The sequence below is a fragment of the Henckelia pumila genome, chromosome 2, assembly GCF_033568475.1.
Source record: "Henckelia pumila isolate YLH828 chromosome 2, ASM3356847v2, whole genome shotgun sequence".
NCBI lineage: Eukaryota > Viridiplantae > Streptophyta > Magnoliopsida > Lamiales > Gesneriaceae > Henckelia > Henckelia pumila.
Window position 1 is genome coordinate 100,166,467 of NC_133121.1, and position 23,832 is coordinate 100,190,298.

Below are 23,832 nucleotides of genomic sequence, written 5' to 3' on the forward strand. Positions count from 1 at the left end.
TGGTCCTTTATGTTTTTACATTTCAGTTTTAGTCCTGTATGTTTCGATTTTTGGCAATTTCGGTCCTTTTTCTTCGAAAATGCTGACGTGGCACTGTACACGTCAGCTCCACATCAGCATTGAATTTGTGCCACGTCAGCGCCACATTGGAAAAAGGACTAAAATTGCCAAAAAAATAAAGATAGCGGACTAAAACTGCAATCTGAAAATATAAAGGACCAGAATCGCAAAGTGATAAACATACAGGATCAAAAAAGCAATTTTCCCTAAAACTAAAGTAGCTAGCTAGCTATATATTCGTGACTAGCTCCCAAACCGTACGTTTACGGTTCAATCAACCTAATTTTGACAGAGCTGGAGTCGAATCTCAACTCGTATTTAATAGGTAGTGTTTGCAACCTCTAAAAATAAGTGATTATAGAGATTCTATTCATAAATTTGTGAAGAAAATCTCTATAATTACTTATTTTAAAAGGTTACAAACACCGTCTTAGTCATCAAGTTCATCAGCTTTTGACAAAATCAAATTCCTAAAGATCAACTTAATTACGTCTAGCCACCTACTTTCAACCCCATGTGGTCCCCTGGATCCATCCCTTTTTTGCCTCGATCGCTAGTATATATATAAATGCGTGCATTATAAGTCAAAACAAGAAACGTATTTCATTAGAATATATATCCATGGGAACCCTCGACCCGAACCACCTCGCCGCCGCCATCCAAGACATGAAGGTCACCATCCACGAATCGACTCTGATATCGCCGGCGATTAACACTCAAGACTACCCGAAATCGATTTTCTTGTCCAACATAGACAAAGTCCTCAACTTCAATGTCCAGACAGTGCATTTCTTCCCTCCGAACCCGGAGTTCCCCGTGGAAGCGGTGGCCGCTAGGCTTAAAAGGGCTATAGAGAAAGTCATGGTTCCTTATTACTTTTTGGCCGGAAAGTTGGTGCTGAACCACCGGTCCGAGCGGCCGGAGATCGAGTGTGACGGCCCCGGCGTGGGATTCGTGGTGGCTTCGACGGAGATTACGATGGAGGATATCGGGGATTTGGTGTATCCTAATCCGGCGTATAGGGAGCTTATTATCCAGAGGTTGGATGATATTAATGTTGAACAGCCGCTTTGCATTTTTCAGGTATATATATATATATATATATATATATGCATGCATGATGCCAAAAAATTTCAAAAAAATTTTAAGAAAAAAAAAATGGACTGAACAATATTCATCTTCAAGAATTTTATCAAAATTTATATTTTTTTTGGCATTTAATTCTGAGTACTCTAGTGAAGTTTTTCCATACTAAAGTGGTGCCAAAAAAAATATAGGCATGACCTTAAAATTGCTGATGTACTATACATTATGTCAATCATTGGACCAAAATATATAAAGTACTCAGAATATTAGTGGTGTCTTCGAAATCCATTATAATATATAGTTTGTGAAAGGGATAGGTATCTAGCTAGATGAACATAAAATTTACGAAAAAGCATCCGAAGAATTAAAACGAAGCAGTATAAATGAAGCGTTTCATTTATGAATTAACAATTTGTGGGATCACCTTAATTAATTAGCCTATACATTCTCATGTTTAATTACGTAATTTGGTTGAGAATAAATGGATTCAATATATCAATTTTAGAATAATGGTGATATTTAAAGTTAGGGGAAATTATTAATATGCTTTATTTTAATAAATATATATATAAGTTATAGATATTTATATTTATTATCCATTAATTAAGATAGGTAAAAATGTAATTTTGTCTAGTCTGATATCCGTTGCTACTACGTAAATAAGGAGTAATTAATTGAATGTGGTCGCCACCTCAACTACTCAAACTTTATAATTATTAATGTCAGGCCGCCATTATATTCCTTGCAATAATGCGATGTGAAAGAATTGGGTGTATATGTTTAATTTAGCCAGACAATTAGTAGAATATATTAATTAGAATGTTTGTTATCGCTAAAAAAGGGTTATTCTTCGCTTTTTCTTCTAAAAAAAAATAAGTTTTTGTGTTTTTTTTAAAACCTAGATTATGCATTTAGCTTTTGTTTGATATAATTGAAATCTAAAAGTTAGTTGGATGTCTATAGTGTTTTTACAAAATTTATTTTGTAAAAAATTAATTAGTATTAGAATCACTTATTTATCAAACAATCTTCTTTTCGAAATGTTCGCGTAATAATTATTATAGATAGTGCTAATTAACATCAAACATAAAATTTTGAATTTTATTTATAATCTTTTGAGTTACGTACGCTTTCCCCAATTTCATCAAGTCTCCTCTCCATAAATCTTGAGTCGGAAACCGATTACAAAACAAACAAATTGACATTTTTTTTTGGCAAAATTAAGAAACGAATTTTTTTCGTAATATTAATTTTTCCGGCAATTACGTAATTAATTATGGCTTAACAATTAACAAAGTGGTCTTGGCCAGAATCATTAAATTTCTACCAATTGGTTCTAATTTTGGCTGGCGCGTAGTTGAAATATTAATGGTACCAAATTCTCAAATTTGAGAGAAAACGAGTGGTTGAACTTTAATGTCTGATTTCAAATTACTGTATTTTGGGAAAATTGGATTTTAGTATGTTAAGTTTTTTTTTTTTTTTTTTTTTTTGAATTTTAGTCGTGCAAGTTGATAACTTTTGATTTTTATACAAAAACTCTGGACTTTGTTTTGGGTTTGACCTTTTTTTCCTTTTCTCCCGAAATCAATAAATCTAAATAATATTTACTTATTTGACAGTAGTTATAGGTGCAACGTGACTATAATAAAACTTATTATATTACTTATAAAATCGAAAAATGAAAAGTTTTTTTTCCTCCAATTTTGAAATATTTGGTGTTGTTCTGCTCTACATTTTTCCTTTCCTTTGCTTTTTTTTTTTTTTTTTTGCCTCCATTGAGTTTAATGTATGCAATATATATGGGCTTTATTTGCATCAAAATGAGATATTCAATGTCAAATAATTAAACTCAAACCCTCGTCAATTAATCATCAAATTTTATTTTATTATTTTTGTTGCCCTAAAATTGGCAGGTGACTTCTTTCAAGTGTGGTGGTTTTGCATTGGGAACTTCCACCAATCACGTGTTATTCGATGGAATGAGCTTCAAGCATTTCTTGGAAAACCTAGCTTCACAAGCATTCGACGACAAGCCCTTAGCCACCGTGCCATGCAACGACCGTCGCCTCCTCGCCGCCAGATCACCGCCGCGAGTCGCCTTCCCCCACCCCGAACTACTCAACCTCAAACTCCCCATCGGCGAAGAGCTAGCCGCCAACCTCGACGACTTCCAGTCCCAACAAGACCACCTCCACTTCAAGATCATGAACCTCACCTCCCATGACGTCAGCTTCCTCAAGGAAAAAGCCAAAGCCAGCGCCCTGGTCGGGACCCGTTCCATAACCCCCAAAATCACAAGCTTCAACGTGGTCGCCACCCACATATGGCGGTGCAAGGCCCTGTCCCGCGACAACGGGACGGAGGGGGACCGCCTCTCCACGATACTCTTCTCCGTGGACATACGCTCCCGGCTGAGGCCGCCGCTGCCGCTGTCGTACTCCGGCAACGCCGTGCTCCCGTCTTACGCGACCGCAAGATGCTCGGAGCTGGAACACGGGCCGTTCTCGGAGTTAGTGGGCATGGTATCGGAGGGGGCGGCCCGGATGGACGACGAATACGCCAGGTCTTCCATAGACTGGGGGGAGATTCACCGGGGGTTCCCGGACGGGGAGTTCTTGATATCTTCGTGGTGGAGACTAGGGTTCGACCAGGTGGCGTACCCCTGGGGGAAATCAAGGTACAGTTGCCCCGTGGTGTACCATAGAAAGGACATCATTTTGCTGTTTCCTGAGATTGGAGGCAACAATGGTGGGGTCAATGTTTTGGTCGCATTGCCGCCGAAGGAGCTCCAGAAATTCCAGTTTCTATTTCACAAGTTCTTGAAATGATCTGATCAGGAATATATCATATTTAATGTATGCATGCATGAGATATGAAAAGTATTTCATATATTTAAGTTTCTTCAAGTTATATGTCTAAGTTTGGGATCTAGCATATATATATATGATTATATTATTATTACAGTTAATTTTGAGGTAATGAAAATTATAGCAATCATATACTTTCATCCCTCTCATATATATGTGTGTTATATCTTTTATCTTGGTTTGATGCAAATATATAGTCAAATTTGTGTGGGGCAAAAATAATATTTGCAATTGGTCCTATATAACTTGATTGCATGTTTCCAATTTGGCCATGTAAATTTTCAAGCTGCGGTTTTTATTTTTATAAGTTAGTGTATATTTTTACTTTTAATCATTAATTTTTCATCGGAATGTTAACGTAATGCCAAAAGTTGATGAGATTTCATCATAATTTGCAGCATGATATAAGATATTGCTGATGTGTTTAACATTATATGAAATCAGTAATATAATGAAAAAAAAAGACTAAAAGTGATAATAAGGACTAATTTATAGAACTAAAATTGCAACTTGAAAAATGGTCGAATTAGAGGATCAAAATTATACTTTCTCATTTAGTATTATATTTTCTTTTTATTTTTTAATCAATAAACCCCCATAACCGAACCAAGTGTAGGAAATATATGCAATCATTTATAACAAGGATGGAATATAAAACTTGTTTGTAAAATATATTTATATATTGGGATAAAAAGAGCGTATGTCTAATATTATGACGTGATATAGAACACAATTTGTAAACTTACGGGTAGGGGTGACATACCGTACCGAAAAATGCATACCGTATTCCGTACCGAAAATTACGATATAAAATTTTTTATATCGATACTGTACCGAAAATCGGTATACCAAAAATTTCGGTAGATATAACTAGCATACCGATTATATCAAAATTTTTGGTGTATACCGAGATTTTGGTGCGGTATCGGTATCAAGGGCGGACCCACCATAGGGTGAAGGTGGGCCACGGCTCCCCCAAAAATTTTGAAATTTTTTTAGTATTTATATATTTTTTTGTTAAATGATATTATATAAAAATTTGGTCACACAATTGGATGAATGTACGATGTGGCATAATGGTAGCCTACCTTGTTTTTGCTCATGAAGTACTTAGATTCGAATCTCTGTGGTGCCCATTTTTTTTCTTTTTTTTCCTTTATTTTTTTATTAAAATATATAAATTATTGTTTTCAATATATATAAAATAAAAATTTTCCAATTAATACAAATAAAAATAAATGGTCTATTCATTCAAACTAATAAAATAGAAAGTGAAAACCCATATTCTTCTAATTTTGTTCTTCTAAATTTCCTCTAAAAATATGTAAAATAAAAAATTTCAAACTAACAAAAATAAAAATAAAATGGAAATTCATCGTGAAAAGTGAAAATACATATGCTTTCATCTATATATATATATAATAAAAAAAATTCAAACTAATAAAAATAAAATAAAAAAAGGGTTGTTTATTTTGAAAAGTGAAAAGTCATACTCTTATAATTTATTTCTTTTTAATCAAGAGGTTTGGAATGCATGCTTATTTGAATTATTGTTTTAGCATATTATTTAGTAGTATAATATATATACTCCACAAATCATATATATATTATAAAATTTATGCATTATAATACTTTATGCATGCTTATTATAATGTTTTAGCATGTTATTTTTAAGATCGTATCATGCTTTAAATACATTATTATTTTGAGATTGTATATTTTATAATTTTGAGTTGCATGTAAGAAGAAGTTCAGACGTTCTTGTATATACATTAGTATCATTTTGTTCAACGAGATTTTAAATAAGTTTCGAGTCATATTATTTTTGACTCGTTGAATGAACTTAATTTTATGTGTGATATTTTATACCTACGAACACAACGCATGATTTAGAAATCAAAAAATTATTTCGCATTTCATATTTTCATAAGCATCAATAAAATATACGAGACATCACAATATTTATTTTTTATTTATTGTATTCTTATTATGTAAAGTTATACATAAACATATAATAATTATTTTTATCATTGTGTATATTGACACGGCCCCTCCTAGCATAACATCCTGGATTCGCCCCTGATCGGTATATACCGTTTTATACCCGAAAAAAAACCTTATATTTTTTATAATTTATAAATTTATTGTTTAAAAATATTATATATTTTTAAATTTTTATATAATATTTTAGTATATTGGTATAACGGTATATACCGAAATTTTAAAATTTCATACCGTTATCGTATCCAAAAATTCAGTATCGTTGCCGCACCGTACCGAAAAAATCGATATACCAAAAATTCGATAAATTCGATATTTTTTCGGTACTATAACCTCGGTTTAGCGAAAATTCGGTATTTTTCCCACCCTACTTACTTACGGGTGTGTTGATTGTTTAGCTATTATGTTCTCCATTGGGCCTCATCAAACTGAAACAAAACGAGCTCATATAATTTGGGCTCAATGGGTCAAAATGAAAATTGGGCCTGATCTCAACCAAATCCAAACAGCTTCAATCCTTATCGAATCCCTAAATGGGCCAGTCCACAGCAAGTTTTACCCGATTTGGACCAATGAAGTTAAATGGATCCCGGATTCTGCAACTTACCTGGGGGTGAAGGAGAGGCACTCGGTTCGCTTCTTCTTCTCATTCCATTTTCGAAGGTAATGAATTATGTTCCTCTGTTGAATTCTATTTCAGTAAAGGTATTAGGTTTTACTGAATTGTCGTTTGGAATTTCGTGGCGAGTTATGTAATAATTCTCATGGGATTTCTTGTGATGAATTATGGAGAAATATTGAATTTGAATGAGTTGAGGTAGTAAGTTTTTCTCGTGAAATTCCCTTGTAAAATGAATGGATGAATGAATGAATGAATGAAGAATGAAGGAATTTCTCTTCGCTAGGTACTTGAGATTGTTGTATTTAAAAAATTATAGAAAGGGTTGGAGGAAAGGGAAAAATTTGCTGAAGCTCTGATTAAAAGCCTAATTAGGAGTCTTGGCATTTTAAGCGATTATAACTATTAAAAAGTCGGTTGAAGTATGGAGAACAAAGGAAAAGATGAGGAGGATGAAGCAGAGGCAGTGGCTGATTTTGTGCGAAGAGAGGTTAGTGATTGGGATGATGAGGTTAAGGAACGGGCAAGATTCAAAGCCCTAAGCGGACAGCGATCTGATTGGGAACCGCTTTACATTTTCTGGAGGGATTTGATTGTTAAGGTTGCACGCCACCTCCGAATCTTTGTCATCCGCCCTTCCCGTGTTCAATCCCTCTGGTTCCGCCGGAATGGCTTGTCCCCTCTGTGCCTCCACGGCATACTTTCGGAGATGTGCCGAGAGGGTGACTTGTTGCCACTCCCCTCCGCCCATCCACCTACTGTAACTTCTCATCTCTCTCACTTTCTTCGCAAATCAATACATTTTTTGGTGTCTGGTCCTTCAATTTCTAATGATGATAGTCTCACTCTTTCTGGAGACAGTTACATTCTTGCCGCACTCTTGGAGGTTAGCTGCCACTATTTTTCTCAACTTTGGCTTTGCCAGCTACTAGTTGTCTTCTTTTTGCCAGAACATATATTAAATCAAGTGACTGCAATTGATTTTGTATTTGTAGGAAAGAGCTTTGGAAGTGGTAAAGGCTTTGTCTGAAAACCACTGGACAACTTCTTGTGTCATTACCATGAGAAAGTTTCAAGATATTTGTATAGGATCACAGGAAGCACTTGTGATTCTAAATTATTTGTCAACACATGGCAAAGCAAAACACCTCGTCACGAACACAGCTGAACGGATAGAGGTAATGTAAAAGATTACTGTTAAACTTGGGGAATCTCCTTTTTTGTTTTTGTTAGCACACAGCGTAATTTTCATTTCAGGCTTCTAGTTCTTGGATTTTGTGTTTTGAGAGTTACCTCCTATATTTCCACTGAAATGAGGTCTTCAAAGGTAATAGTGTTACTGGTTACTTACAATGATGATATATGTGTCATTCATATCAAAACTTGGATTCCATCGTATTCTTCCCGATTTATATGTTCATATTGTACCAATTGTTCCATCAATTAAAGAGCGGCTTCTCTCATCCTGCTATGTCTGTCATCTTGATTGCGGCAATTTTTCTCTACTAACATAGGGAGTAAAAGTTTGTCTTACTGAGGGAGCAGTTGCTAGTGCCTCGAGTATCGACTACAGTGTTTTGCACTTAATCTGGACCACAGAAAAGCTAGAACAACAGCTTAATGTGATTGACCAGCGATATCATAAGTAAGAGTACTAGTTATTTTATGTGGAAATACCACGTTTGATAAATTATAATTTCTCATCTACTGTTTAACATTGAAGATTTCATCTAATATTGACATTAAGTACAACCCTATCATGTCAAATTGAATATTATTTTATTTAATTTTTTGAATAATTTTCACCAGTTATAGTGATCTCATAGGTAGCTTGTCAAAAAACATGTATAGTCAATGAAGACCGATTGTCCTAGAAGTTAGAACTACTAAATACTCGGTGTTTCCTTCCATTTATACCATATGAAGTGACCAGCTCAAATGCTGTAAATGCCAACAGAGCGGAAGCGTCATAAAATGTTCTAGTTTGTAACATCAATATTCGACAGCGTGGATAATTCTATTGGGGATATTTGCAAAAATAAAAAAGTACTTGTGTAGAAAAATCAATTCAATATTAAATGAAATTCTAGCTACGTGATAATTTACACTTTCTTTTTCTTGAGATTTTGTTTTTATTTTTGCTATATAAGAACCAGGAACTCAGCTCTAGCTTTTCTTAAAACCGGAAACAAGAGAGTCGCCCTGAAATATGCAAGAGAAATGAAGCAGGTATCTCTGAGCAGAGAAAAATGCACCGCACTTTTGGAGCGGGTGGAGAAAGTTATCCAGGTCATTGCAGATGCCGAATCATCTAAAATGGTGGGTCAATTATAGTAATCTCGCCTCAGTGTTTTCTTGCTTTATGTGACACCAGAAAGTTGGGATTTTTTTCATAGGAAGTTGTAATCTACTGTTGATAAAACTAGGCCTTCATCTCATATCAACCGTGGCCTATAATTTATTTTCTCTGAGAATTTAGCTCTTTTGAATTGTAGATTGTGACACTTATGATATCCTGATTTAGGTTTCCGAGGCCATACAAATCAGCAGCCGGGCGATACATGAAAATCAGATTACAGTTGAAGAAGTTGAGCTCTGTCTACAAGAAATCGACGAGAATATTCATTCTATGAAACAAGTTGACATTGTTTTAGGTAAGTCTTTATTTATTAGATTAGAGCTCAAAACAAATTTTTAATGAAAACTGAAACATAACAGAGATATCTAACAAGCATTTATGTGGATGTCAGAATCATCTCCAGTATATACAGATTTAGTTGAAGAAGATATAGAAGATGAATTCAACAAGCTTCAGCTGGAAATTAGTGGTGAAACGACCACCCAGTTTTATAACAAAAATGGGGATAATAACTCTGTCGAAGAGCCAGATAAGTCATCAACAATTGATTTATTGGGCAATGCTTTGTCAAATCTTAATCTTAAGGACGCCCCATCAATCAGCTCGGGGACCAAACGATCCGAAGAGCTGGCAAGCAACAAAAGCACGCACAAAGTCCCTGTATCTAGTGTTTTGTAACAAAAAATGTAGGTTCGACAAGTTCAATGTTTTGAAAAAATGTATTCTTGATTGGTTGTGTGAAAGTTGCTCGTGAAAGTGGGAATTTTAAATCACCAAATTCAGTACTGCCATTATCAGGAGAGTGAAACATTATTAATGGGAGCTTCAGGTGGACTAATTAACTCATGGCCTAACAAATACATAATCAGGTCAAAAGATGTAATCAAATATACCTGAGTTCAATTTGATTTTGACAATCTTAAATAATAATTAGTTATACGCCAACAATCAAAGAATTGAGTTTCATCAGCCTCTTCCATTTTGGAATCTATGATTATCAAACACTGTAATATTAACAAGTGACATTTAGAACTGTTTAAAAAGGTAGATCATAATTAAATTCATGGTTGTAGTGTAATCAAACGCTATAAATATCAAATTGGAATGATACGATAAATGTGAGAGGCACAGGGTTTTCTTTCATCCAACTGAAGGAGCTCGTCGATGTTCTTCTTCGAACTGTTAACGTTGATTTAACGAAACTTGATGGATGATTACAAAGAGGTGAAAAAAAATCCAATGACCACAAAAATAATACATCACATATCTTCTTCCCACGTGAAGATGACTAAACAGCATCAGCTCAATCTCGTAAACATCACAAGCGGCCTATTACTTTTCACTTGGACGCCAGATACAGCCACCTGAATAGCGCAAGATACGCTGATTGTGAACTCAATAGCAACATCTTCATAGAACACCCCATGACAGTTTTATGGAGCCTGCAGAACTAGGCATTTATCAAGAACTACTGAACTAGAATGGGAAGCCAAGCTGAACTCACAACTCTCAACAACATTAGCGCATATGTGGGAATACACAATGACAATGCTAAAATGGTAAAACCAGTATTGCAGACCAGTCATATATGACTTCTTAGTTCTTACTGCCAATCATCTTATATATAGTGAAAATTTTCCTTCTTGATGGCCCAATTCAAAACTACGAGTTAGCATGCACTTTTACATTCAAATTCCCTAGTTGAAAAAATTTTTAAGAGAAAAGGAGAGAGTAGAAGAAAATAGTTTAAACCTTGAGCTAACCCTTTGAGCTGGCTGAAAAATACCATTTGTTGCTATCTCTGGAGCTTTCCAATTGAATGTAGGTAAACAGAGACAGAAACAACACTGCAAATGCAATCCACGTTTTCATATATGAATTTTAAGTACAGATCATATTTTACTTGCTAGTATCTGAATGGTGAAATTGGGAAAGCACTCACGTGGAACCAAGGAAAAAAGCAAGAGAAAGATGAAATCCAAACAGAAAAACAGACACAACAGCCGTCAAAAGCATTGCAACAGATGTAGAATAGACCTGCAAAAATAATTGAGCTAGGTAAGCATCTGTTGTTTCTTTTTTCATGGGAGCAAGCACTCTTTATCTTCTAGAAGGTGAAAATTGGGCACCCAATTTTATATAGGACATTTCAGCTGTGGTAAGCATCTGTATTTTATCCAGTGAATGCAGCTGTGGAATCAGTCACTCCTTTCTATAGGACATTTCAGCAACAAATATATACTGGCTATAAAATTTAAGGCTTATCAGTAGATCTCAACTCCATAAACAATTGGCAGACAAAAACCACACCATTTATTTGTTTTCGTACTATTTTTACCACCTTGCACTTGAAGCCAGGTCCAACCAAACAAGACGGTCAGTAAGTTCCCTTTAGCAATGACAAGTCAATCTAAGTTCCATATCAGCCATAGGCACTTATTTCCATAACTTACCAGCCATTGGAGTAGAGAAAGAGGATTCATGTAAGCATATCTTAGTTAAGTACCATGAATGTTTCTATTCTCTCATCTTCCCGAAATTTATCTACGTGAAAGAAACCCATTACTCGATTGGCTGTCAGATGAAACAATCTAAGTTCATGAATTAAGTAACATCGAATTGACTGGAAAACGTCATATCTCATAAAGCAATCAAAGTCATGTCTTCTCCATTATCAAGCTTATGGCAAGTAATTTGGGAGGTTGCCAGTTGCCTATAACATAAACATTAACCCACTCATTTAAAAATAATAACATCTATTGACTGTTCTTGATAGTTTATCCATATAAAGTCTGTTTTGGAAATTTCTTCCTACAGCTATGCAATTGCCTACTCAAGAAATGACCAAATCGTGATTTTACAATTGACTTATGCGCTGTCTAGCAAAAAGGAATCAGCCCTTACCTTCACTATGTTATCTGCATACTTCATGACCATTGATACAGCAATTCCACTGCAATGACATCAACTATATTAGGTAATACCCCTAGTAAGCTGAGATTCTTCGGAATAAAAGATACTAACTAACGTGTTGAAGAAAATAAATGTAGCATCAGACAAAAATATTCACAACCGACTGGGATAGATGACATAAAATATGTTTTTTTAGAAATAATAAATAATCAATGCGCATCTCAATCATAGGAGAATCTGATTTATAAAGGTAGGGATTTGGATCATATCAAAAAATTGGTAACTGTTTTGGAGTGACAAATTCTGAAGATACGCCACAAAAGCAACTAATACCTGAGAGCATGGTTTAGTATCATGAGAACTGTTATTAACGAATACCCATGAAAGAATCCCCTGTACAGAACAATAACATACAAGTCAATGCAGAATATATATATATATATATAGTTTTGTTTGTCTTTTCCTTGAAAACATACGTGCACCATCCTATAGCAAATCTTCCATCTTGCCCAGTATTCTAGGGCAAGAAGATTGCCAATGGATGTGACTTCTAATATAATTCATATGAAAACACCCATAGTAGATAATTTGGTACATTAGATCATTGAAGGATTTAACTATCATCCGAACATCATTTCGTTAATTTGGATCTCAACAATGGTTACGAGGAATAACACAGTAAATACATAATGTGGCAAGGGCAACCCGCATCATTGTCATAAAATGAAAGAATAAGTAGAAGTGAAAAGCAATTGCAACATACTTGTTGACAACAGCATCAAAATCTTGGACGAGGATGGCAACAGCATTGAAAACCATCCCAAATACATACAACCAAAAGTTCTGGACATTAATGTTCCTCGAAGGTCGTTTTTTAATTATAGACTACAGAAAACAAAAGCAAATTGTAAGGTTAAATACGTGAAAAAGGATATTTCTTCACAGCTTTTTCAAAAGAAAAGAAATGGAATAAAGTCAATAGGATCTTGGTGGAATTTAGTTACCAATAATGTATAGCGGCTAATTCTGACCCATCAAAAGCTGCAATTACATAAATTGATTGCTTCTTAGGAAAAAATACATATTTACCTCAGTGTAGACTCCAGCAAAACCACTGAGAAGGGCCATGATCTGGAACAAACACTCAAAATGTTACTAAAAGTAACAATTTACAAGAATCAAGTAAAGGATAATTCCCTTTTCTCTATCCAACACACAATCAAGCGATGACATAACACTACCATACTTTCAGTTAAGCAACTTACAACTGCCATCAGCCATCCTTGAAAAGGAGTTTGCATCACTTGATCTGAACTGCACAAACAACTCTTTCAGTATAGCGTGGAGTAAAAAAAAAATTTTGCATAAAGCAAATCTTCTTATATTTATCTAGGAATGGTTACAAAATAAAAGTATAACTAGTGCACAAATCATAGAGAAAATGGCTAACACTCTGAATATACGCTTAAAGCGAACACAAAGCGTCCTTACTTAGAGTTGAGTTGTGCTGTGGTGCACCCTGCACACAATAAAATGAAAGCTGCCCATTGAATTTCACTCAACCTGGCAAAAAAATACATTTTCTTAATTGGTTAATAGTTTTTAATTAGAAGATTGTCCTTATCACATTCTCATTCATCGTGGAGGAAAAACTTACTTAACATGACAAATGCACCAATCCTCTCTATGTGCGGAGAAAACTTACAGGGCCTTTTCTAACTAAAGAAATGCTGACACGAGATTCTTTAAAAAGAGAAATGACTTACTTTCTCTTAAGTATGATACGGTATAGCACACCAGTGCTTATGATGTTCAGATTCTTTAATATTTGATATCCTGGAGCATCTACATATGCAAAGATGTAATACTGCCAAAAACCGATATATACTACAAATCAGCAATGCAGCAACAGAAAGTAAAATTCTCTGGAAAACTTTGCTAGATAATAATGAAAACCTACTTGAAGTAAATTCTTGATAAGATAAAGAGCCGCAGGAATGGGGTATACACTAACTTCATCAAATGTGGTACTCAACCTACGGAGAGCAGAAATTATTGAAGTGGGGAAAAAAAATTGTGGTCAGCTAAAAAGGGATTTCAAAAGGTCGCAAAACAGAATGTTAGTTCAATTATACAGATCTAATGAGTTAAAAGGCAATATTCGTCAGTATAAAGATGTCATTCTGCAGGAGATCATTTTTTAGAAATATTAGTCGTGTTGCAGGCCAATGAATGAACACAAACTTGTAAGTTTAACTCCCAAAGAAATTTGGTAAAATTATAAAAGTTATTGTCAAAACTCAAGCTGAACGAGTTCAGATATATTGTATTGTCGTGTAACCTTTTACAGAATTTTGGTTTTAGAACCTTTTATCAGGTTAAAATGATTAAAATATGTCCAAAATCCAAGATCTCTGTTGTTTATCACTTCATTATCAAATGACTTAGAACAATGAAGGGTAGAAAAACCTGTTATCCTCAGTAACACCATTGCTCCCCCATATTCTTACCAAGGCAGCAAGTGATAGTGCACATTTCAAAGCTTCTACCTAGCAAGAAAAAAGGAACTGAAGATAAATTTCAGAACACTCTTGCAAGAAGCCAGGAACTTTGTATCTATTGAGGGATATGACTGACAGCAAAACAACTGTGGTAGGATACTGGTGTAAACAGTCTAATACAGAATGCATAAACTCACCAAAAAGTTCGCAGTTGTGACACTGTACTCGTACTTTCCTTCTCTCTTTGACCAGACAATGAGAATTGCTTGTGAACTCGTAAGTACAGTCAATGCAAGTGTTACGACCGACCTATTTTTTAGCAACCAGAAGTAACAAATGAGAAATTTATTTGTCAGCATCTAGTTAATACAACACAGAGGAATCAAAAGGCGTTTATACTTGCGCTTCCACTTAGACGGATCACTAGAGTTGCCTCCAAAACCAGCCACATTACTGGGAGATCCTGTAATTCAATAGAAACATCAGGATCAAATAAACTGCATGTCTGAGGAAAAAATGAGAGAATACAAGAAAAAGAGGGAGGTAAAGTGTAAAGCTAAGCACGAAACATAAGTGATAGAAGCATGGCACCTGAATGGGATCTTCCCCGTAGACTCTCTACATCTTCTTCAACTATAACCCCATCCTTATCCTAAATTAATTGAAATCAAGCAATGACAAGTGTGAAGGAAACAGGATAGAGTTGGACTGGGTAAATAAGCAACAATTCATTATCAGCAACTCGATTTAGAGCATCCGAACAAATCAGTGACAAATTAAAAATAAATAAAGAAAGAACATACCCACCCACCCCTGTACACTGAATGATGCAATTTTTTGCAATAGATGTAATTCATACTGGAAAACGGGAAACCAGTACAGACACTGTGCCAGGAGACAAAGGCGACAGACATGCAGTTAAACTAGCTATCCATAAATTTTCACGAAATGAAAGGTTAGGGCGAAAACTGAAACCTCTTAACTATTTGATACTCCTGAGGACATACATAGCATTGGTAAGTTTTGGAAAAAAAGAACATGGAAAGAAGAATAAAACCTGATCCTTTATTCTTCTATACTCCATTTTTTGCTCCTCTCTAGCTCTTATCGTCAAATTTGATAGTATCTCTGTCCTTGTAATACTGATAGGTGAGACTTCTGCTGCAACCTAAAGGCTCACAAGATTTTTTCTGATAAAAAAAGAAAAAGAAAAAAAAGCAACCGACGATGTATCAGAATCAATAGCTAATAAGACAGAGTCCACCATAGATTGGTGTTTCTGCCAGTATATTTGTGATCAAGGTTTCACTCCCCTCAATACCATGTACAATATTGGGATCTAATTTGAGTTGCACACACCATTTCTAGTTATTCTACCGAAATTTTGAAAAAGAACAAAAACAAAAAAACTTATACAATTCACAGCGGCATTTCGTCAGGCACTCGCAAGACATAAATCCACATTCATTAGAAAACAAATCTCACCCTTCATTAATTAATACCAAGAAAAAACCCATAAAATTTTTTACATTATTTTATTACTATACTATAATAATTATTATTACTACTCATAAAAAGTACGAATCTTGCATCAACAATCCATAAGGATTTCCAAAAAAACTACCGAATAATCTTTGGTACCTTCAGTCAAATAAAGCTTCTTGGTACAGAAATAAACATGATTATTACCTCATAAAATGGAATGAGAAGAAGGACGGATCGCGATTGCGTTCAGCAAGAATGTGTGCTGGAAATGGCTTCTACTGTAAATGTCAAGATTTTCTGGGCTTTTTCGCTATTACCCTGATTCTTAAACCAACCCTCACCAAATTATCTCACGAGAGTAAAGGTAGTTGGTAATTGGTATGCCCTTTTTTTTTTATCAGATTATAATTTGATTTTAAATTGTAGTTTAATTTTTCATCCATTTTATAATAATAATTACGATGTTACTATTATTTTAATATAAATTTAATTAATTATTAATATGATTAAATTAATGATAAAAAGATTAAACTCCACAAAAATTTTAGAAAAAATCAAAAAAAATATACAAACATGCAAACGCGTACATTTTATACTAATGTCTGTCAGAAAAAAATCTCCTAAAAAAAACTTTAATTTTCTCGCGGTCATTTTCCTATTAGAGATTTGCTATTTCATGTCACTCTAAAATTGTAGATATAATTTTTACTTTCGGTTAATTTACAATTTGATGCAAAAAATTTATTGGAATACAAATTATTAGAAATAAAGCAACTTCGAGAGTAAAAATAAAAATTAAATAAAAAATTTTAAAAAACAACTTTTTTATAGTGCTAAAATTTTTATAAAACTACCAAATGTCAATCTCAACCCCTTTAAGAAGTATTTGTATATCATGAATGACAAATATTTGATCTAGATATATTACTTTAAAAAATTTCTGTGTGTTATGTGTACCTCAATACGTAGTATCACACATATGTGAAGAATTATGTCCTTTAATTTTTTGAGTTATAGTTTCATCCCATGCTCAATCTCGTCTCAACTGTTTATACAATTAAGTATTGATTTATTTATTTTTCTAAAAGAAGAAACCAATCAACGCATTAATTCCGAATGTCTTATGTTACGACATTAATAAGCCAACTAGGAACGTTATCAGACAACCATTCTAAATTTGATGAAAACATAGTAGCTCTGCAAGCTAATAGATGAGCCGATCTTTTGCATATGTTGAAGCGAGATGAAGCTAGCTATCAGAGTCCAAGAAAGCTCGTATTTCTATTGCTACTATACCTTTCGGACCCAAATACTCATCCGGAGCAAATATAGTTTGGATAATCTTGTGAGACCCCTGTCTCATATAAAAAAAAATGAAAGTTTTAAAATGAGTTTAAAATGGACTACAATGAACTTCTATAACAACTTGAGTTAATCATTTTTTGTAAAGCGATGACGAATACGAATTAGTTGTTATAACAGTTCATTGTGCAATCGCGCAAGCACGGGCTTGGGCCTGGGGCGTGATATAATGATATCAGAGATGGTCACCGACAGGAACCCCGGAAAATAAGTGCTATGCGGGACAAAGTCCTACGTGCGTGGGAGCCACCTCTTGAACCTGCGGGACAAAGTGCTACATGACGGAAGCCACTTTTTGAAGTTGTAGGAGCCACCTCTAGATTCCCGATGCTGGTGGATCGAAGGTAAGGTCGCGACGAAGACGTCGCGTTCTGAAAGAGGGGTGATTGTGAGACCCCTGTCCCATATAAGAAAAATAAAAGCTTTAAATTGGGCTACAATGAACTTCTATAACAACCTGAGTTAATCATTTTCGTAAAGCGAAACGAATACAAAATAGTTGATATAGAAGTCCATTGTACAGTCACACAAGCGCGTGCCTGGATCCAGGGCGTGACAAGTCTGGCTAGAATAACAAAAAAATATAGTCGTCCTTGAAACCACAACGTGAGCAAACATCCATACGAACGTCCTTGAAATACAATTGAGTGAGACATATCTGTGATACATATATTTTATTTGGATTATTCATGATAAATATCTGCAAGACCATCTCACAAGAGACATACTCCTAAGTTAATATGAACAATATATAAAAAATCTATACTATATTTAATTAAGAAAAGATCGTAATATTTAATTGACTGTGACATACGTGTCCACAAAATATTTAAAAAAATAATAAAGTAAAGCTATAAACCGATTGTATTTTTGATGGAATTTATCTACTTTGAATGATTTTGTTGATCGTGTCAACCAAAAATTTTGGAAAATAATTGCACGAAAAAATAAAACAGTGTCAACAAAAGAGTAAATTGAGAGCACTTTCAGGAGACTCGCTACTCTATTACCTCACTTAGGAGACAAGCAAATGAATTAGCTCATAAGTTCGTTAGAGAATCTTGTTTATACCATAGTCCATCTACTCGGTATATATGAGTCATTCGCGTGTTTACAGGCTATGTTATTTAATGATGTAGTTCTGTTTTCATGAGCAATGAAATTTTACCATTCTAAACAAAAAAACCAAAAAAAAAACCTTGATGAAACAATTTTTTGATTTATGACATTTATTAAATAAAAGTTTGCAATTGACATTCAAACATGTAGGAAATACAAAGTCTCAAATCGAACTCAAATCAACCCGAAAATGCTCAACTCGAACACAACTAATCAATCCGATTTAATTTTTGCCTTTTATTTTGTAAACATTATTAAATGAAAATTTAAAAAACATAATAATATTTTAATATAAACAAAATATCCCTGATAGGTGATTTAATTTTTAAAGTCCGTATGTAAAATTTTAGAGTCTATTTTCCATACTAAATAAACAATTTTTTTAAAAAAAATCCACTTTTACAAAATGAATATTACATGATGAAAATTTATTATATCAATGTCCAATAAATTTTTTTTATCAAGCATATATATATATATTATATAAATGTAGACAATTTTTTTCAATTTTATATAAAAACGAGAAATCTCGGGCTAACTCGTACCCGATCCAACCGACTTTTTTTTCCGTCAAATTTCGGATCAAATCTGATTTGACCCAAACTCAAAACCCTCAATGTAACTCAATATTTATTGGATCGATTCTATAAGGTGGTTAACTAGATTGAGTGTTTTTTTAAATTCTTTTTTATTTTTTTCAAGAATTAAATGTAAAGCATGAGTCGGGCAATTGGCAGGTGCCGGAGAAAGACACGTGAGATCCGGTGGTGTACTTTTTTCGGTTCATCATAGGAATCATCGCCCTCCCCTTCAACAAGCCAACCATTTCAACCACACAAATCTGTGGGCATTTATTAATTATAATATAATATAATGTAATTATAATGCCCATTGTTTAATTTTTTTTATTATGTTTCCCACTGTTGATTAATAATAATGAAAATATATAGAAATTAACATGATTCTTTTGGTTTATTTCATGGATTAATTAATTTGAACCCAAAATTAATTAGTGTTGGATTACTTATTAATTTAACTCAAAATTTATTTTCATGTCATAATTTCAAGTCATTAACTTATCATGCAAAGTATAAATTTGAATATTACCTAAAATGTAGGTTCAGAAATTTTCTTAAACAATATAAATTATAATATATTCAAAGAAACAAAGAAAAAAGTCTATATATAAACATATATCATTTACTTGAAATATACACTTAATAGTCTACATATAAGGAAACTAAAGTCTTATATACATATATCATTTACTTGCAATGTTTTGATACGAGCACATAATTATTGATAAATCACTAAATTATCATACAATGCAAATGATTTATTGGTTTATATATAGATATTGATTGATTATAAATTAAACCAAGAATCCATTTAGCCCACGTGCTAGATATTGTGTCTTTGTCCTATTTCTCCATTATTTAGTATATAGTTTTTTTAAAAAAGAAAACGAAATTAATTTGGTCACTAATTATTTATTCATCAATCATAGTTTTAAGAAAATATTAATTAATTGGTTTTTTGGGTATCATCATCTTGACTCAATTTGAATCGATACCTATCAACTAATTAATTTAGTAGTAAAAATATAAATATATAGTTAATTACCTACATAATTATATAATTATATTAATCTAAGTAATTTAATTTAATTTTTTTTGGAGAAATTAATTTGATAGTTGAAACAGTGTTCTGTTACTGTAGGCTGGTTTCGCCTTATATTAGTGCGGCTGTGGCTCTGAACCCTTCACTTTTCCCTTCTCCGTTGCTCTCTCGCTGCTTCCATTTTCATTTACTCAAAAAGCAAAGCTACAATCTCTGTTTTCTTCTTGGTTTTATCGAATTTAATAATCGAATCAAGTTAAAAGTTGTGATCTTTTCAAGGATCCAAGCATTGTCTGTTGAATTCAAGAAAATGGCACTCAAACTTAGCTTCGCACCTCAATACAAGATGCCTTCTCTAGGCGGTCCGCAGCCCAGATCTCACAAAATTGTCATGGCTTCGACCGTTCATTCGCCCTCTGCGTGAGTTTTTTTTTATCCCTTATATTTTTCTCATGAGTTCTTGCGTTCTTTTTTTTTTTTCTTGAGCTTTCTGAATGATGATTACTTTGATCGGTACGAAAGATCACAAGTTGGGTTTTTCTGTTTTGATTTCCTGATAAAGGTCGTTTTCATTTTCATTGTTTTTTTCTTTATTTTGGGGTTTCTGTTGAATTTATTTGTTTAATGTTTAATTTGGTCAGAGATTGAAATGAGCATGTCAAGCTTGGATTTCTTGTTTCTTGGGTATTTTGTGATTGATCTTAAAATTTTTTAAGTTTCTTCTTTGTAAATGAATCGCTTGGTCGAAATCTTGTGTGTGAGCATTTACGGGGTAAAAGGCACTTTTCCTTTGTTCTCCCACCGACATTATTTCCTGTATGGACATGCTTTTTTGTATCGCATTCATTGAATCATCCCAGGCAAGCGTGCTCCTCTCCTGTAAATTTGCAATTCTTGCAGTTTTTTTCAATTGAAGTGATGCATGCGCAGCTTTTCGTTGTCTATTTTTTCAAAAATCTTTTTTTATGTTGTGTTTTGATCATGGTTTTTTTATTTTTTTATTTTAAGAAAGTTTTGATCCTATCTTTTTATTTCTCAGCAAAAGATGTTCCTAGTAGATCTTAGTCTTCTAGGACCTAGGTTGTTCTATCATTTCTGGGGTTTCTATAGGCCCCTCTCCTCTATGCCATAGATATGGTTTACTTGCTGCTTGGCTGTTGGTGCTATTTTATCCTTTTATTTTTATTTTGTTTTATAAACATCTTTCCATATGCAGTAAGCTGGTACAAATGAGTTTCTTGAAATCCAGCTTCTTCAATGTGTGTGTGTGTTTTCCCCCCCAAGTTTTCTTGTTGTTGGTGCTGTCATGAAGTGGTAGATGAAAGCATGTCATTGAAATAAACACCGCATGCTGCATAACATGATGAATTCACCTACTTTTTTTTTATATTTCATCTGATGGAATTGTATTCGCCAAAATGATCCTCCAGCTTGTACGTTATCAAGAATCTGCAATGAAATCACTGCTTAGTGATCCTAAATTAACATAGAAGGGTAGTTGCGGTTGACATAAAATGTATGATAGAGCCGCAAGTCGGAAGGGGTACTGCAAGAAACTATGAATGGAATGTGTGGTTGGTTTTAAGGAAGGAATCAATCTACTTCTCTGGAAAATGAATGAAATTAAACGAAAAAAATTATCAGCTGGAGGCCTATTTATCTTGGAAGCTAAGGTCTTGATTTTGTTTGGTGTTAGAAAACATTTACCGCCCCTCCCCAAAAAAGTGTAACGCGTCAAGACATTAGACAGTGTGTTAGTGCTTGCAGAATGTGATGTCTAATTTAACAGAGTTTGCTGAAGCTTTTTTTACTTCTAATTTTGTCATCTTTTCGTGAATCAGTTTTTCACTTCTGTAGCTTAGAATCTCTGATTGATTAAATGCAGGAATGTTGGAAATGCCAAGAAGCCTTTTACCCCACCACGAGAAGCACATGTTCAGGTGACTCATTCCATGCCACCGGAAAAACGCGAGATTTTTAATTCTCTGCACTCTTGGGCTGAAAATAACCTGCTGGTGCTCCTAAAGCATGTCGAGAAGTCTTGGCAACCTACTGACTTCCTGCCAGACCCTGCTTCAGAAGGATTCCACGAGCAAGTTACAGAACTGAGAGAACGATGTAAGGAGATTCCCGACGACTATCTTGTTGTGTTGGTCGGAGATATGATTACGGAGGAGGCACTTCCAACTTATCAAACCATGATCAACACGCTAGATGCCGTTCGAGATGAAACTGGTGCTAGCCCCAGTCCTTGGGCTATTTGGACAAGGGCATGGACTGCTGAAGAGAATAGGCATGGTGATCTTCTGAACAAGTATCTTTACCTTTCGGGACGTGTAGACATGAGGCAAATAGAGAAAACCATACAATACCTGATTGGCTCGGGAATGGTAAGAGGATGATCAATTGATAGCTTGCAATTTAAAAAGAGTCGATGGATTCGTTTGTGCATATCTTAGGTTGTCTTTGTTGTGTTATTCTATTATGAAACTTTAAGTATCAGATTGTCTGACTATATAACAGGATCCTCAAACGGAGAACAACCCATATCTTGGATTCATCTACACTTCATTTCAAGAAAGGGCTACTTTTATTTCTCATGGGAACACAGCAAGGCTCGCCAAAGAACACGGAGATGTGAAACTTGCTCAGATATGTGGCACCATTGCTGCAGATGAGAAACGCCACGAAACTGCCTATACCAAAATTGTCGAAAAGCTCTTTGAGATTGATCCTGACAGCACAGTATTGAGTCTTGCTGACATGATGAGGAAAAAGGTCTCGATGCCTGCTCATTTAATGTATGATGGGACCGACGACAATTTATTCGAGAACTACTCTTCTGTGGCACAGAAACTCGGCGTATACACAGCCAAGGATTATGCTGATATCTTGGAATTTTTGGTAGCTAGATGGGAGGTGGAGAAATTGACCGGTCTTTCTGGCGAGGGGCGTAAAGCACAGGACTACGTTTGTAGGTTGCCACCTAGAATCCGAAAGTTGGAGGAAAGAGCAGCAGCAAGGGCAAAGCAGGTGTCATCTGCTCCATTTAGCTGGATATTTGGTCGAGAAGTCAACCTTTGAACACAGACATGCTGATGAATTTAGTCGACCGTAAGAAACTCCTATAGCCCATCCAGTCTCTGTTAAAAACTCAGGTCGAATAATATCTTCTTGTTCCCCTTAGCATGTGTTTTTGTAGATACATCATGTTCTGTATTCTTGATTTCTGCAATGAGGTAACAGTAACTAGTATGTTTCACCGTATCAGAGTGTTTTTTTTTTGTGGGAGCTGGCTGGATTGGGTGAATGCAATATTATCAGTACTTCAATCTGCTTGTTTCTTTATTTTTATCAGTATTATTTGTTGGTATTAAATGCATTGAACTTTGAAGGACTAATGAACTTTTCATATAAGTTACGGATCTGAAACAAAAATATTCAGATAGTCAAATGCTGATTTTTCTAAAATGAAAAACAACATATGGTATCCTTTTCCATGCATGTCCCATTTATTTTTAATAGATAGAATCTGGAAAAAGGTAATATAATGAAGCCAAATAAATAAAAACATAATTTTGGGCAATTAAAAAAAAATAACATTCACAAATAAGTGTTGCATGGGCTGGGACGGCCGGCGGGAATCTTAGGTCGACAAAATGCATGCAACTAGAGTCCAAATATCATCGACAATAAATTGATGGGCTCAAGTAATTAAAATTGCATGTCATGACCACTTGACATGGTCAAACGATACGCGATATCTAAAATTTTTTATGTTTTAATATAATATGTTTAATCGATCATATGATAATTAATCTCATATATTTTTATTTT

The 23,832-nt window shown here is 34.3% G+C and overlaps 4 protein-coding genes across 7 annotated transcripts in view; 3 read left to right on the forward strand and 1 right to left on the reverse strand.

Annotated features, from left to right (window-relative positions):
• The first annotated feature begins 675 nt into the window (after positions 1-675).
• Positions 676-4,146, forward strand: LOC140883297 (acyltransferase GLAUCE-like). Its single transcript, XM_073289717.1, has 2 exons — positions 676-1,143; positions 3,063-4,146. The coding sequence occupies exons 1-2, from the start codon at positions 682-684 to the stop codon at positions 3,975-3,977; spliced, it is 1,377 nt and encodes a 458-aa protein (XP_073145818.1). The 5' UTR covers positions 676-681; the 3' UTR covers positions 3,978-4,146.
• A 2,480-nt stretch (positions 4,147-6,626) lies between these two features.
• Positions 6,627-9,829, forward strand: LOC140881628 (uncharacterized). 2 transcript variants are annotated; one of them, XM_073287092.1, is made up of 7 exons: positions 7,155-7,396; positions 7,498-7,522; positions 7,632-7,814; positions 8,151-8,281; positions 8,787-8,955; positions 9,161-9,290; positions 9,387-9,829. In XM_073287092.1, the coding sequence occupies exons 1-7, from the start codon at positions 7,305-7,307 to the stop codon at positions 9,671-9,673; spliced, it is 1,017 nt and encodes a 338-aa protein (XP_073143193.1). In that variant the 5' UTR covers positions 7,155-7,304; the 3' UTR covers positions 9,674-9,829. The 2 variants fall into 2 exon arrangements, with proteins under 2 accessions (XP_073143192.1, XP_073143193.1); XM_073287091.1 differs by having other exon boundaries at positions 6,627-7,522; positions 9,387-9,826.
• A 168-nt stretch (positions 9,830-9,997) lies between these two features.
• The window catches only part of LOC140881194 (CMP-sialic acid transporter 4), a 95,129-nt gene continuing 81,294 nt past the window's right edge, over positions 9,998-23,832 (reverse strand). Inside the window, exons 1-17 of one of the 3 annotated variants that reach the window (XM_073286312.1) lie at positions 16,099-16,262; positions 15,467-15,577; positions 15,001-15,061; positions 14,809-14,872; positions 14,607-14,718; positions 14,378-14,457; positions 13,869-13,944; positions 13,675-13,775; positions 13,400-13,471; positions 13,174-13,222; positions 12,998-13,039; positions 12,672-12,793; positions 12,242-12,301; positions 11,900-11,948; positions 10,938-11,032; positions 10,748-10,842; positions 9,999-10,437 (exon numbers count right to left, since the gene is read on the reverse strand). In XM_073286312.1, coding sequence (XP_073142413.1) covers positions 10,791-10,842; positions 10,938-11,032; positions 11,900-11,948; positions 12,242-12,301; positions 12,672-12,793; positions 12,998-13,039; positions 13,174-13,222; positions 13,400-13,471; positions 13,675-13,775; positions 13,869-13,944; positions 14,378-14,457; positions 14,607-14,718; positions 14,809-14,872; positions 15,001-15,061; positions 15,467-15,493 — 1,062 coding nt within the window. In that variant the 5' untranslated portion in view covers positions 15,494-15,577; positions 16,099-16,262 and the 3' untranslated portion in view covers positions 9,999-10,437; positions 10,748-10,790. Of the gene's footprint in view, positions 10,438-10,747; positions 10,843-10,937; positions 11,033-11,899; positions 11,949-12,241; positions 12,302-12,671; positions 12,794-12,997; positions 13,040-13,173; positions 13,223-13,399; positions 13,472-13,674; positions 13,776-13,868; positions 13,945-14,377; positions 14,458-14,606; positions 14,719-14,808; positions 14,873-15,000; positions 15,062-15,466; positions 15,600-16,098; positions 16,263-23,832 lie in introns of those variants that run through there. The other 2 variants (XM_073286311.1, XM_073286309.1) reach the window with 2 other exon arrangements.
• On the forward strand, positions 20,113-23,329 carry LOC140880302 (stearoyl-[acyl-carrier-protein] 9-desaturase, chloroplastic). Its single transcript, XM_073284630.1, has 3 exons — positions 20,113-20,415; positions 21,881-22,385; positions 22,519-23,329. The coding sequence occupies exons 1-3, from the start codon at positions 20,306-20,308 to the stop codon at positions 23,077-23,079; spliced, it is 1,176 nt and encodes a 391-aa protein (XP_073140731.1). The 5' UTR covers positions 20,113-20,305; the 3' UTR covers positions 23,080-23,329.

What these genes read in the sequence shown, in the direction of transcription:
- LOC140883297 (XM_073289717.1), top strand. Translation starts at nt 682, where the DNA reads ATGGGAACCCTCGACCCGAACCACCTCGCCGCCGCCATCCAAGACATG. An exon ending in AGCCGCTTTGCATTTTTCAG is followed by an intron (nt 1,144 to 3,062) that starts GTATATATATAT and finishes TAAAATTGGCAG; the next exon opens with GTGACTTCTTTCAAGTGTGG.
- LOC140880302 (XM_073284630.1), top strand. Translation starts at nt 20,306, where the DNA reads ATGGCACTCAAACTTAGCTTCGCACCTCAATACAAGATGCCTTCTCTA. An exon ending in ACCGTTCATTCGCCCTCTGC is followed by an intron (nt 20,416 to 21,880) that starts GTGAGTTTTTTT and finishes GATTAAATGCAG; the next exon opens with GAATGTTGGAAATGCCAAGA. An exon ending in ACCTGATTGGCTCGGGAATG is followed by an intron (nt 22,386 to 22,518) that starts GTAAGAGGATGA and finishes ACTATATAACAG; the next exon opens with GATCCTCAAACGGAGAACAA.
- LOC140881628 (XM_073287091.1), top strand. Translation starts at nt 7,061, where the DNA reads ATGGAGAACAAAGGAAAAGATGAGGAGGATGAAGCAGAGGCAGTGGCT. An exon ending in TTCTTGCCGCACTCTTGGAG is followed by an intron (nt 7,523 to 7,631) that starts GTTAGCTGCCAC and finishes TTGTATTTGTAG; the next exon opens with GAAAGAGCTTTGGAAGTGGT. An exon ending in ACAAGTTGACATTGTTTTAG is followed by an intron (nt 9,291 to 9,386) that starts GTAAGTCTTTAT and finishes TGTGGATGTCAG; the next exon opens with AATCATCTCCAGTATATACA.